The sequence below is a fragment of the Volvox carteri genome, assembly GCF_000143455.1.
Source record: "Volvox carteri f. nagariensis unplaced genomic scaffold VOLCAscaffold_73, whole genome shotgun sequence".
Classification (NCBI taxonomy): Eukaryota; Viridiplantae; Chlorophyta; class Chlorophyceae; order Chlamydomonadales; family Volvocaceae; genus Volvox; species Volvox carteri.
In genome coordinates, this window is record NW_003307616.1 from 102194 (window position 1) to 116033 (window position 13840).

At 56.6% G+C, this 13840-nt stretch overlaps 2 protein-coding genes across 2 annotated transcripts; both read left to right on the plus strand.

Annotated features, from left to right (window-relative positions):
* Nucleotides 1-3451: 3451 nt before the first annotated feature.
* On the plus strand, nucleotides 3452-4724 carry VOLCADRAFT_119688 (uncharacterized protein; the record flags this gene model as incomplete). Its single annotated transcript, XM_002957357.1, has 3 exons — nucleotides 3452-3536; nucleotides 4109-4218; nucleotides 4596-4724. The coding sequence occupies 3 exons, from the start codon at nucleotides 3452-3454 to the stop codon at nucleotides 4722-4724; spliced, it is 324 nt and encodes a 107-aa protein (XP_002957403.1).
* Nucleotides 4725-6552: 1828 nt separating this feature from the next.
* Nucleotides 6553-11184, plus strand: VOLCADRAFT_119689 (uncharacterized protein; the record flags this gene model as incomplete). The annotated part of the gene is made up of 7 exons (XM_002957358.1): nucleotides 6553-7397; nucleotides 8001-8013; nucleotides 8101-8208; nucleotides 8850-8967; nucleotides 9681-10015; nucleotides 10385-10489; nucleotides 10903-11184. The coding sequence occupies 7 exons, from the start codon at nucleotides 6553-6555 to the stop codon at nucleotides 11182-11184; spliced, it is 1806 nt and encodes a 601-aa protein (XP_002957404.1).
* Nucleotides 11185-13840: the final 2656 nt, after the last annotated feature.

Sequence of the window (13840 nt, forward strand, 5' to 3'; positions counted from 1 at the left end):
TAGCGCGGTGGAGGCCAGGTCACGAGGGCAGGGAGGGGATGTTCCAGCAGGCGGGGGCGGAGCAGCCGTTGCAGCGGGGACGTGGAAAACGTCTGAATCGGTGTCAGGACCTGAATCCGGATTAGTTATGAGCCGTAATAATGTCAACCAACGGCCAAGGTTGCAATTCCGAGGGTTCTTAGAGCCGCAAATGGCAGGTGGACATGAAGCAGGCTGGCGGCATTAGCAGCTGACCTGGCTGTGGGTCGGGCACGGCGCCGGGATAGCATGCTGTGCATGGATCTGGCTAGTGCCGTACATAGCCATAGCATAACCGCCTGTAAGGACGTGGCTTTATGCTCCCGTTTGATCCATGTTTAGACCTTCGAAATTTCGAGGCGCCGGTGTGCGAGTTCGTGAATATAATTCTATGAAAGGTATCGGAATGGTGGTCAAGTTTAGCTCGGCTTTCTAGCGTGCGTTTTTAGACAACGGTCCAGTCAAGGGATTAGCTATCCATGCAGCGATTGGGATAATTGTTTGGAACAACCGTAACTTTGGGGGTCCGAGGTATCGCTAAATGAATGGTGAAGTTCACCACACCGTACGTCAGCGCGCAGCGGACCGGAGATACGGATTGGTACAAACGTCTGTCGTGTGGGAGTGGATAGGCAAGTAAGGGTAAGGGAACGAGATACGTAACGCTCGGTTAGGGCGATGGTGTTCGACCCAAGTCGGGTTCTCCTGCTGGCTGTCCACATCTGCCGTACCGCCCACGCGGTCCTCTTTCGTCCCGGTGTGGACCCCGGGTACCGTACTGTGAAGCCGTAGGCTGGACAGGAAAGGGGTAGCGCAGGGTGAGCCTTGCGATTCGCGGTGAAGTGGCCGTTGTAAATGACTTTAGACGGCAATTTGGAGCAAACGGATGCAGGCACAGTTGCCGATCTAGAGGCAACGGATAAGTAACACGCAACCGTGCAGGTGTTAGTCATGTGCCGATGTTAACCGACATTTTAACAGAAAACGTCCACGTGTCTACGAGTCGTCGCCAGCTCGCAAGTATGCCGTTGATTATGCAGGATGCGTCACTACGTATGGCTATCTATCTGCCGTCCGATTGTTAAAGGCAACCATGCAAACGCCTCGCTACTGCGTCAGAGCCTGCGGCGGCATCAGTTTGTGTGTGTTTGTCAAAGGCTGCAGCTAGCTGCAGCCAGCTGCAGTCTCCCAGACGGGAAACAGGATGATGTTTAAACCCTCTTACATCTGATGTGCAAAGGGCGCAGACCTGTCTTGCCAAGTAAAACGCGACGGCAAGGCTTAGGCTCCTTTAGGCTGACATTACGCTCCGAGACCTTGCGCGATGTCCACACACACTGGCGCAATCACAAGCTTTCCCTTGCACTACATTTAAGAATAGCTATATATGTGTTATATCTAAACGATCTTATCGAGTTTAAGAACCAAGGTTTCTAAACTTCTGTGCAGACCCTCCCATATTGCTGGATGACAAGCGCTGCCATGATGTTGAGTGCGAACAGGCTGAGTTTAAAGAGTGTTTGCAAAACAGAACATCTTGTCACGGGACGTGTGCGGCGATCAGTCATCGCAGGCAAGTCGGTCGCTCGTTCGCCAAGGACTTGCGCAACGCCTCCGCGTGACTACAAAATCACAAACGCAGAGGACGTTACTCTTAAGTTTACAAATGAATTTTTATTTGGTGCATTTGCTTTTACAGGCCACAGAAGCCCCGCAATTAAACCTTACTATGGCGCAGCGCTGCTCATTGTAGCATGCAACGCGAGCCAAAACCAATCCACCGCAAGTACGATTCTACCATCTGCCGAATCATCGGCGGTGCCAGTCGGCAAGTTCGAGTGAGTCGGGTCAGGTCGCGACAATGGATGTTCCTAGCAGGATGTTCCACGCACGTTTCTCGCCAGCCGTCGGCTCCACGTACGACCGCCGCAACCACAGAGTTCCCGCCATAATTCCATCGTTCAGTTCCGCCTATCCTCCACGTACCCCCCATGTTGTCTCTACTACGGTCGCCGCTGCCCGGGGACCGTCCCCTGCCTCCCACCCACCCACACCAGGATCACTCTGCGAGGCCTGGAGGCTCTGCAGACGGTGCGGCTGGGGCTGGTGCCCCAGGGCAAGGGGCAGGCCATTGTGGTTACGGAGGTGACGGAGGGCAGCACAGCGGAACAGGTACGGGCGCTGGGATACGGAGCCCTGTCTGGATACAAGTGGGGTGTCGGGGCGTGTCATGGGCTGGAGTCGATGAGCGGTGGTGTGGAAAAAAACACCATACCCGTGGGGCCCGGAGGGGCTCGGCGGGCAGGGAGGGAAACAAACGCCTCGGGGATGACGGGCATGGTGGCGGGCGGATGGCACCGGTCCACGGTTGTACGATTGTGCATGAAGGCGTTAAGGAACGGTGCTGGACATTTTGCGGATGCCTGTACTTGGCACTCGACCTGCGGTGGAGGTGGTGTGGATGGTGCGGGCAAGACGAGCCACAGACGATTGAAGCAGACACCAGAGATAGACGGATACTTTAAGAAATTATAAAGTTACTGACCGATAGTGATTTGGGTGGTAGTGGTGGGGGTGAGAGGCCGAACCCCAGCTGATGCACAGATCCAGTGACTGTTCAAGCTGGACACAGAAATACGGGAGGGTTGCGCGTAGCGTTATCGGTGCCGTTGGTCTCCCCTGGCGGTGAGGTTTGCCGGACTGTTAGCTAGCTACCTACCCCAGCATGCTACGGAAATCGATATTCCATCATCTTGCAACCCCTTCCCTTTTCACCCTCTTTCTTTTCTCTTTGTTCTACGCCTGCCGCAGCTGGGTGTGCGTCGCGGCTACAAACTCAACGCCCTGAGCGATCCCATGCGGTACGGCACCATGTGGAGCTTGGAGGACCGCCCCAGCCTGAGGTTTGTGGTGGACACATTTAAAATGCGCCGTTCCGCTCCCATTGACTTGGAGTTCGAGCCGCTCATGAGCTCAGGGGGTAAGGCAAGGGATAGCGGCGTGATGGGGCAGGTTTGGAGGTGGACGGAGGCAGCTCGCAATCGCCGAAGCCTGTGGTCAAATGTGTGATGTTAACCGGTCAACGGAATATAAGGGCCTTGTTTAAGAGGCCAGGGCCAAGTAGTTGCCATTCGGTTGCCTCTTTCCAAGGACACCATGCTCTTGAAAACGGTGCTTACTTGCCTGTTGGTCGGTTGGGGGAAAAAGAAGAGGGAGGCGCTTTCCGTCCACGCGCATGTGTTTGCATTGTCAACCCTGACGCCTGCGCCTTTCGCGGTGCGCATGTACCACAGATATGGATGTGATATTTGGCGCCACGAGCGCAACCCCGAACAGCGGCGCAGAGGCGGAGGGCGAGGCGGCGGCACGCGTGGGTGGCGTGGCAAGCAGCAGCAGCAGCAGTGGCGAGGGTGGAAGCAACGGCGCGCTTGACATGTCGCCTGACAATGCACTAGGCAGCTTCAGCAGCATCGACCAGATGCTGGGCAGTGTGAGCGACGGGGAGAATGAAACGATAGGTAAGGTCCATTCATTCCACTGCCGGGCCATACGGTGATGACATGAGGGCCTGACGGGTCACCGCGGGTGCAAGCAGCGTCCCGTCCCTTTTGGCGGCGCTCCGAAACCCGTGAAAGTGCTGGGTGCTAATGCCGGGTCCTATCCCAACGCCCATGCACGCGGAGAATATGGCTATACATTGGACATCGGATCGTTAGGCCGATGGTGGGTGTCGAAAAGGTCCAGCCGTTTGATGGAACCCAATCGGGGCTAGTTCCGGGGGCCCTCCCCAACCGCCTCTACTAGCCTCGTGTGGCAGCCTGGGGTGGGATGGGATGGGTCAACTGAATGGTGTGACCTTTTAGGGAATGCAGCATGGCGTGCCGCTTTTGTGGAGATGCCGCTTTTGTGGAGATGCCGCATCATAGCACATAGAGGACGCGACTTGTGCGCAAATCCAAATGGACTTGACTTGGTGTATGCAGAGGTGCACTCTGTTGGGACTTGGTCGCTCGGGCCCCGGACCCATGCCCTCCTGCCCTCCTTGTTTCGGCCCCCCCAAAAAACCCTGATCTTCCTCCCCGGGTCAAAGGCGAGCGGCTGGCCGCCAAGTACGCCGCCCAGCAGCGGAACAAGATGGCGGTCAATGAGGTCCAGAAGCGTATCGACAGGCGGAAGGCCTACATGGAGATCGACGAGCAGGTCGGTGAGCGCTGTGCCAGATGGCGTTTGTCGGCCACAGTACACGCAGGGGGGGCATGGCGGGCAGGGTGGTAGAGCCAGGGATGGATTTGCGGGCCAGGAGGGCGGGATCCTAGCGACCGGCAGGACCGACGATTCGATCTAGAGCTCTACGGCGGACGTTTGTTAAGTCATGTTGGCTAGGAGGGAGGAAAGGACCGATAATGAACGTCAGGAAGCACTTGGCGCCACCATCTCCAGCCGTCCTCTCCAGTCGTGCACTCTGCTTCTGCTCAGGAACAGACAGGTGAATTTCGGTTACCTTGCAATCCAGCTTCCCATCCTTTACATGGCGGCCCGCCCTCCTGTACCTCGCCGCTCTGTCTTCCCCTTTACAGCGCGACGACACGGGATTGCTTCTTGGCCTGGCCGCCGCTTTCCTGCTGCCGGCTTTAATCATCTTGGTGGTTGCCTACTTCACGGGCTACCTAGACCGCCTCTACCTTACAGCTCTGACCCTGAGATGAGAGCTTACAGCGGGCTGGGGGCTGGCGGACTGGGAACGGGAGAAGGACTTCGTCGACTGGGAAATAGTTTTGGAAAGCTTTTGGCCTTGGCCTGACCGGCGTGACGCCCACTTGCGGGTGTAGCTAGAGTGGCTAGGCTGCCATTAGGAAAGGAGTAGGCTGTATTTACCACGGCATACGTTTGTCATGCGCTGCTGAAAACCAAGGGCTGAAAGACTGCAGGCATAATTCTCGTGTACGGGGTCTTAAGTTGCAGAGCTGTTATAAAGTGCTGTGCATTCTTTGGAGCATGGGCTGTGTGGCGCGGATGACCTTGCCTTTTGTGTTGCGAATGGCTGGGCAGCGCCTGTATGTCGCCGCTGGGGATCCCGGTGGAGTTTTCGACGGGCCGTACAACTAGCTTTTCCAAGTAGATTGGCGAGATGCGAGTGGCTTGCAAGCCGTAGGAGAACCGTACCCTGGATGACCGGCTGTTTGTTAGGACGAAACGCCCAAGCTTTGCGTTGGCAGGATGACGATCTTGACCGTAGCGCAACTTCGCGCAGGCTACCGGTAAACCCGTCTCCGGATGCTTGACGTTGTCGCTAGGGACATTCCGGGAAGAGGGTAGTTATGTATTCTTGGCATCACCGCATTAAGCTGGGAGGGGACTTACCAAGCTGCGGAGGTACCCTGCCAGCCTGAAGGGTGGCCCCTTGGGGAGGACTTTCGGCGACTTTGCACAGAGCGTAACGGCGAGGGCGGTTTATATGCAATTCCATGTGAGCTAAGAGGCCTATCAAGGTCTATAATTCCTCACGGCGCGGTGCCTACCGGGTAATGTAAGACAGCAGGTGCCCAGACGGCTTTTGCGCATTGGCTATTGGCAAGACCTCTGGGTGCCGGGGCTGTATGCAGCATTCTAACGAGTTTAGTGCATTGACTTCATAGCAATATAAAGGATGCTGACGCAAGATTTTGTGTTTGATGATGAGGAATAAGACCCGTACGAGTGCCAAAGCCCTAGTTTCGTTGGGACTTGGGAGCAAGATGCGTACATAGGGCGCGGCTCCAGAGGACATATTTTGCAATATTACACTAAACTAATTAGACCTGTTGTTCCTAAGTTACTGTAATGCTTCTCTGCTGACGTTGGTCTTTTGGGGTGGCGACTCAGTGCAACCTGTTAGGATGACTGCTGGAGGTGCAGCGGCAGCTGCTGAGCTGCCGCTGTGCCCGGTCTGCTGTGAGACGCTTGGACGCTGGGGTGGGCCTGCCACCCTTCCGTGCGGTGCGCTTTTGGGTGACGACGCGGCATACTTTTGGGAATTGTTATTTGGCTTTTACTGAACGTATTACCTTATTCTGTTTCAGGTCATAATGGCTGCTTGGACTGTTTTCAGCTGGTGCAGCAGCGAAATGCGCAGTGCCCTCTTTGCAGGGCGAGCTTTGGGAAGGAGCTTAAATTGTCATGCAACCATGAACTTGAGGTCAGTATTTATATGAATAGCATAGACGGCCATGCTCTGCAACGTCGTGGAAGCCACGGGGTTTGCGTTTATGTTCTGGGCTTGAAGAAGCAAACAAAGTCATGAAACGCGGTGATTGCGACGAGAAGCGCTAACACCTCTGTGGTGAAAACGAGTGATCGCCCTTGCCTGTTAGCCACTATCTGTTCAGGGTTTTTCGCCACAAAACGCAATCTCCCCATGGCTTGCAAAACGCACACACCTTTCCTGGAAGCAGTTTTGGTAAACCCCGGGTAGCACTGGTGCATGGCGTTTGATCTCACATATTCATCTCGTGCACATGGTGGTGTCCTCGGCAGGACCTGATTCGCCTCGCCACTATGCTCTTTGTGGACGAGTCCGCACAGCAAGACGGCTGGGAGGCCTTTCCCACGCAGCAGCTGACGTCGGACAGTTACGCTGCTGAGCTTATTCGTAGTCAGAAGAAGGCAGCAGCTGCCTCAGTGGCGCCTGCAGCGCCAACTGCACCGTCGGGCGCCTCCAGGGCCGGCGCCGCTGCAGCCTCAGCTCCAACGCAAGGACAGGGCTTGGGCAGCTTTGGTCTCAATTTAGCCCTTAGCGGCCTGGGTCGGGGCCTAGGCAGTCTGGGCTTCGGCACTTCCACCGGTGCGGATGGCGGCGGTAATCTCAACACGTTGGAGGACTTGCACGATATCATGACTTCTGACCCGCTGGGAACAGCGAATATGTCGCAACGGCGGCGGCACAGCGACGGGAGCTCCGGGGGCTTCGGCGCATTCCACGAAGGCGACGATTGGCCGGTACCGTCCGCACCACCGGTGCTGGAGCGCCGCAGCCAGGACGAAGCATCTTCGGCCTTCGCAGCAGGTGGCAGCAGAGGTACAGACCCGAGCGGCTCCGGCGCTGCCTCTGCCGATGCGTTACGGCACCAGCACCAGCGCGGCGCAGACGCGGCCTGGGACCCCCTGGGGAGTACCGCTGTAGTGCCCGCTTTTGGCGGTGGCGGCGGCGGCGGCAGTGGCGGAGTGCTCTCGCTGGAGCCGCCGCTGTGGCTGCCGGACAGCCACGCAACCGAGTGTCTGAGCTGCCACATGCCCTTCCGACCGTTCACGCGCCTGCGCCACCACTGCCGCCTGTGCGGCAAAATTTTCTGCAGCGCTTGTTGCCACAAGAAAGCGCTGCTCCCACCGAAATATGGGGTTAGGTGAGGACGCGGTGGGCGCTGGGCCTTCGCCCTTGGACATTACGTTACTCCTTAGCACAGATTAGCACACGTTACAATACGGCGCAACCTGGTGCGGCGCTTTTGCACCCGGTATGCGGCGACATGCCTTGCGGAGAGGTTACGGCCCCTCGTCGCCGTCAGATCCATTGGTCCGCGAAAATAAACCACGAACACAAGAGGTCACGGACTCTTTTTTTTGAGGCCATGAACACATACACCACATTTGAGGCCCCCCCCAGCCTAATCCAATGCATCCCGTGTCGCGATATCATGGCGGTGCTTTCCTGCGGCATCCGGGCGTGCAGCCGACATCCCTTGCGCTTTGTGCGCTTGCCCCCGCTGTCGCCCACCAAGGCGCCACCTTCCCTCGTATGCTCCTGTTACGGGATGCTCCGGGCGGTTCCGGCAGCGCCCCCGCCCCCGCCCTTCTTGTACTCTCTTTCCTTGGCAGCAGCTTCACTCGTTCGTGGTTCGTCTTTCCCGCCACCCGCCACCCTCTCCCCCGTGCTCCCCCCCTTTCACTCGTTTGTGGCTCGTCTCCCCCCCTTCCCCGCCTCCGGGGCCTCTTGGGACCCCCCCCAGGACCCCTCAGCGTGTGTGCGAGCTGTGCTCGAGCGTGTTGGCTCCCCACCAGCAGCTGCTGGCGGGCACCCTGGCGGCTGCAGCGCAGCCCCCCGTGCAGGACTCCCCTGACGCCATCAGCCTGCGCGCCTGGCTGAACAGCCCGTGGACCTCCAATCTGGGGGAGGACATATTCAAGGCGGCAAACATGCTGACCACCTTTGTAAAGGTAATGGCCGCGGCTTCTGCTGCCATTGCTACTGCTGCCACTGCTACTGCTGTCCACTGCTACTGCTGCCACTGCTGCCGCTGCTACTGCTGCTACTGCTGCCACTGCTACTGCTGCCACTGCTACTGTTGTCCACTGCTTCTGCGGCGGCGGCTTCTGCTGCTGCTGCTGTCGCACCCATCCCGAGCTCTTCGAGCAGGAGGAGGTTTAGTGGTAGCCGACGCCCATATGATGTATGAGCTCACGGAGCCATTAGTGTCAAGCCATTTGGAAAGCCTTTGGCCGTTGGGGGTTTTGGTACGTTTTGGACATGTTTTGGCCTCCTGGACGTGGAACCTCTTGGCTCTCTTGACACTACCCGGGCATGTGGTCTTAACGATTACCGTTACGGCCCACGTATCATGCCAGCGACGGCTCTACGCGACATCAGCCGCCGACGGGTTAGCAAGCGGCTCCGAAGGGGAGTCCTGTGGGGACGTTGGAGGGTGTGTGCGCCTAGGGACGTAGGTACAGAAGGTGACGACCGGGGATTGGTAACGTTTGCTTTGGCGCTGGTATGTATGTCGGTATGCTTTGTTAGCTCAAACCGCCGCCGCTGCTGCTGCCGTTTTGCGGTTCCCTACTATGCAATTCCCGACCAGGCGATTCGCCTGCGGCCCGAGGCAGGACTGCCGACGGCTGCGCTCCAGGGAGTCGAGGGGCTGGCATTGCTGACTGTGGCACGACTGGGCGCCGGCTGGTCGTTCTCCTTCGGCACCGGTAAGCGCGCGCGCAGGGGGGGGGAGAGGAGTGGGGTAGACACACAGTGGGTTGGTAGCGGCCCCCCAGGCTTTAGCTGCGGGATGGTGGGGTAGGAGACACGGTCGTGAGGAGGAGCCACATTCCGCAATTCCCGCCACCAGTTCGTCCCGCGTATTCACTTTGATTGACCTCAATGGAGGTGTGCGACGGACGGAGCTATGTAAGTACGCGGCCCGGTGTCAAGGTCATTGTACTCTGGTGGTCCCAGGCCGTAGAACTGCGTTTTTGCATCATCATCACCATCACCATCACCACCACCATCACCATCACCACCACCATCACCATCACCATCACCACCACCACCACCACCATCACCACCACCACCACCATCACCACCACCACCATCATCACTACCACCACCATCACCACCACCATCACCACCATCATCACCACCACCATCACCATCATCATCATCACCATCATCATCATCACCATCATCATCATCACCATCATCATCATCACCATCATCACCATCATCATCATCATCATCACCATCATCACCATCATCATCATCATCATCATCATCATCATCATCATCATCATCATCATCATCACCATCATCACCATCATCATCATCATCATCATCATCATCATCATGGCAGGCACTGATACACGGAACATCGATGCCTACCGCGGGCATTTTGTTTCGTTCGTTCGTTCTCACGGCGCAGGCTTGGTTGTGGCCCGTACCCCCGGCGGCTGGTCGGCCCCCTGCGCCATCTCCGCCGCCGGAATGGGCTGGGGTCTCCAGCTGGGTGGCGAGCTGGCGGATGTGGTGCTGGTGCTGCGCAGCCGGGAGGCGCTGGCGGGGCTGTGCGGCGGTCTGGGTGCCGGGGTGGTGGTGGGCGGCGCTGCGGCCCTGGCTGTGGGCCCCGTGGGTCGGCATGCGGACGCGTCCCTGGTGCTCAACACTACCGGTACGGCGGCGGCCTATGGCTACAGCCGCAGTAAAGGCGCCTTTGTGGGGCTGTCCGTGGAGAGCACGTTGTTGTGCGTCCGGAGGCAGGTGAGCATCGCCGCGGCGGCGGAGTAAGCAGCGCTAGCACACCCGTAGGGCTCTGTAGTCTGTCTGGTGTGTATCTGTATGTGTGGAAACTTCATTTCACTTCACTTCAAAGGTTCGTTTATGTGGGACTTATAAAACGAAATGGGTTGAGGCCTTTGTATGAATGAAAGGCTTCTGCGCCGGGTGCGTTCTTGTCCTGCTGGGCAAAGCCCGTAATAATCATCCTGCAGCCGATGTCCTGCTGGCACGTGCACATTCAAACACGCGGGGATGTTTCTGCATGTCATGGCATGTCGTCATGTCGTGGTGCCCTCCCCCCCCCTTGCTCCCCCCTCCCGGGAACAACAACACGTGTCTGCCATTCATCAGGTGAACTTGGACTTCTACGGCTATCCAGTAACGCCCCGGCAGTTGCTGCTGGAGACTGCAGTGCCGCCACCGCCCGCTGCCGCTATGCTGTACGAGGGAATAAAGGTGCGTTGCCGTCTAGCGTTGCCGTCTAGCCGTCCGCTGTCCCGGTCGGTTCGTTTGCGACACCCGCTACTGCTGCGGACCGCCATGATGGAAGAGAAGCTATGGCCGTTGCGAATATTACTACTACTTGAAACTTTAAAATTTGGGAAGCTGCCTTGTTGAAGATAGCGCCTGGCGCTGGCATCGCGGGGTCAACGTTTAAAAAAAAGTGGCGCCGGAGTTCAGTTGCCGCGCTTTAGTTTTTTTTTCTGATGACGCTTATCGATTATTGTTATTATTATTATCGGTCGCTCTGCCCTCTTCATATAGCGAATACTGTCACGCGTCTTAAAGGTTGGCTATCATGCCAGCGGCACCTGGGCGAGTACGCTCTGATGGAATACGCCTCCCCTTGTTGCCTTGCTACACTGTAGGCCCTCCTGCACCGTTTCGAGTGCCGCCGGCGCTTGGTACATAATCGCCATAGCGGGTCCCTCCAGCGCCAGCACCAACACCAACATCAACAGGGTGCTGCGATACATGCATCGTCAGCAGTGCAGCACCAGCAGCTGCTGGCCCTACCGGCCACTTCGCCCGCGCCTGCCCTGGCCGATTACCAGCCCGCAACTTCGTCAGGAGGCTCGGCCGCTTACTTGCCCTCTTTTGTGGTCACCGAGTGCGACCGCACGCCCGCGCGCCCGGCGATTGTAATCTAGTGCACCGGCCAACGTATGGAATGTGCCGATGCTTTTGTACAGTTACCTTTCCCTAATATGTGCAAAGCTTGGAGCTTACGGCTTTGTAAGGGCCTGGCGCCGGCGCCGTGCTAGGTTGTATGAGTAAATGACAAGCTTTTACATGTGCCTCGTGTGGATTTTGCCGGTGCTGAAAATAAGGAACACTGATCAGCACGCGCAATCTGACCTCTCGTATGTACAGAAAGGCGCATGGGAGCTTCTTTCCTTTACCTTTCGGCTTGACTCATGGAGGATATTTGTCTTTTGAGTGTTTGAAAAAGAGATGCATCTTTGCAAGGTGTGCGTGTGGAATTGTTTGGAAGTTGTTTGGAAGTTGTGTTGAGCATTGGAGCGGGAATTAAAGGTGAGAGCCTGTCGGTGGTGATATCGCCGGGGTTTCCTGATAAGCCCCATGACCTATAGACACGTGTCCGCTTGACTTGAACGAGGGCGAATGTCCGCTTGACTTGAACGAGGGCGAATGTCCGCTTGACTTGAACGAGGGCGAATGTCCGCTTGACTTGAACGAGGGCGAATGTCCGCTTGACTTGAACGAGGGCGAATTGCATGCATCTCATGTTGTCGTGACGCGTTTGGAAGGTGCTGGTGCGGTACAGTTCGGGATGAGTGTGATGCGCCTGCGGGCAAGGTAAGATTGTACGTTATTTTAAGGATATGAAAGCTGTGCGCAATGTAAATTTGGATAGTGGATACTGACGATGTGCGAGGCTCGGGGAGTCGGATGCGAGCTATGTGTTAACCCAGCGCTGCTTGTGTTCCCTGCGCTGCATTTAGCTCAGCAAGCACCTGCAAATCAACACGCTTTATCAGCTGCGTTTTGAAGATATGTAGGTTATTTCTATTTTATAAAAGTGTAGAGATACCATGGCTAGGAGGGTTTTACGTTGGATTGGGCAAAGCGGAGTGCCCGCGCAGCATGCCCGCGCAGCATGCCCGCGCAGCGTTGCCCGCGCAGCATGCCCGTGCAGCATGCCCGTGCAGCATCGCCCGCGCAGCGTTGCCCGCGCAGCGTTGCCCGCGCAGCACGCCCGTGCAGTATCGCCCGCGCTGGCAGCCTGGAGATCACGAATCCATGTATTCCGGTTTCACGACTTAATGAATCCACGAGTTGTTCTGGAACCCTACCCTCACCGCTGCGATGATTTGCCGAACAACACCGAACCAGGCCAGACCCGCCCAGGGCCGGTCAAAATGACGTTAGCTAAAGGAAGGGGGATGTTATAAACGAAGGTACAATGCCGAAAAACGTTCTGTCAGTCCATAGTTGTCCCGCCACTCGCACGCCAAGGCCTTAGCGACCGGTAAAATAGTTGTTACGTGGCGAAACTTGCAAATGCAAATTGAACTGCCGATAAGTTTTGGGCTATATCCCTGGCTTGCAAATTGCGCTTTTGTAAATCGCAGAGTGCGCGGAAGGCACCTTCGGAGATAGCTACGGCATTACTGGGTTCGTGGGATACGGGAGCGCGTTCTAAGCAAATGATAGGTGCCACCGAACCAAACGAGGGGTAATGCGCACATTTTTGGCATTGTTGGGGCGACTGGCCAGCTCTGCGCACGCTGGATACAGTCCGTGTCCAACTGCCTGTGAAATCCAGACGTACTTGCAAGTGGAGCATCACCGTCGTAAAGACTGCTTCCCAAGCTTCAATGCTCCATGTTTGTTTAGAACGAATCATGAGCGTGTGAGTTGCTTCCTGGATCCATGCCCAACTCAGCGGCATGAGGCTTGAGCTACTCCACCATAACTTAGATTACACCCAGGGCTGATGTCCGCTCTGATTATAACTTAAGCATAGAAACCCACAGCAACAATTAATCTCAAGAAGGAAGGTGGAAGAACAACCATAAGCTAGCTGTTGCGAGGTACGAGTACGAAACCAGTATTGTACGAGTGTGAACCTACAATGCATGTTGATTAAGTGCTCGTCCTGTAGTGTAGTACGGCAAGTGCGGCGCGGGAGGAGCAGACCGGAATTGGCCAGAGGACAGTGACTGATACGGTAGTGCGTTACAAAGATTAGCTGGGAACAAAGCGCTGAATCCAGACAACGCTAGTTCGCCAGTCAACCGTGCAAGCAAGCGCAAGTCAGAACGTCGTCTGTTGGGGATTTTGAATTGTTTAAATAGTGATTTACTTTGTATTCGGGACCCAGCTCAATAGTAAAGTAGATAAGGCGATTTGACGTTGCTGGCATATCGGTCGCCAGTAACAGCGAAGTGATGGCAGAGCGCGAGCAATCGCGCGGCGGAGGCCAAGAAGGCTTGGAGGACATCCTCCAACAGCGGGACGAAGGAGGACACCAGAATGGCGGAGCACCTAGTTACCCGGAGGGGGCCGATGCGGTGAGTAACAGACGCCAGCTATTGCTCCGCGCGGTCAGACTGTAGGCACAGCCAGCCGCCGCAAGTTCTGTTATATCAAAGGCATGGGAGAGACCGGACCCAGTTTTAAAATAGCGGGAAAGGGATGCGCCGCCGCTGTTGTTTGACCAGGCTGGATTAGGGGATCCTCTAGGGTCAGGCTTAGCTTATGAAGAACACGAATCTGTAGACCGCGAGTGGCCGACTCAGAGTATTAGTGCTCGTGAGGTTGGGTCCGTTTCCGGTGGAT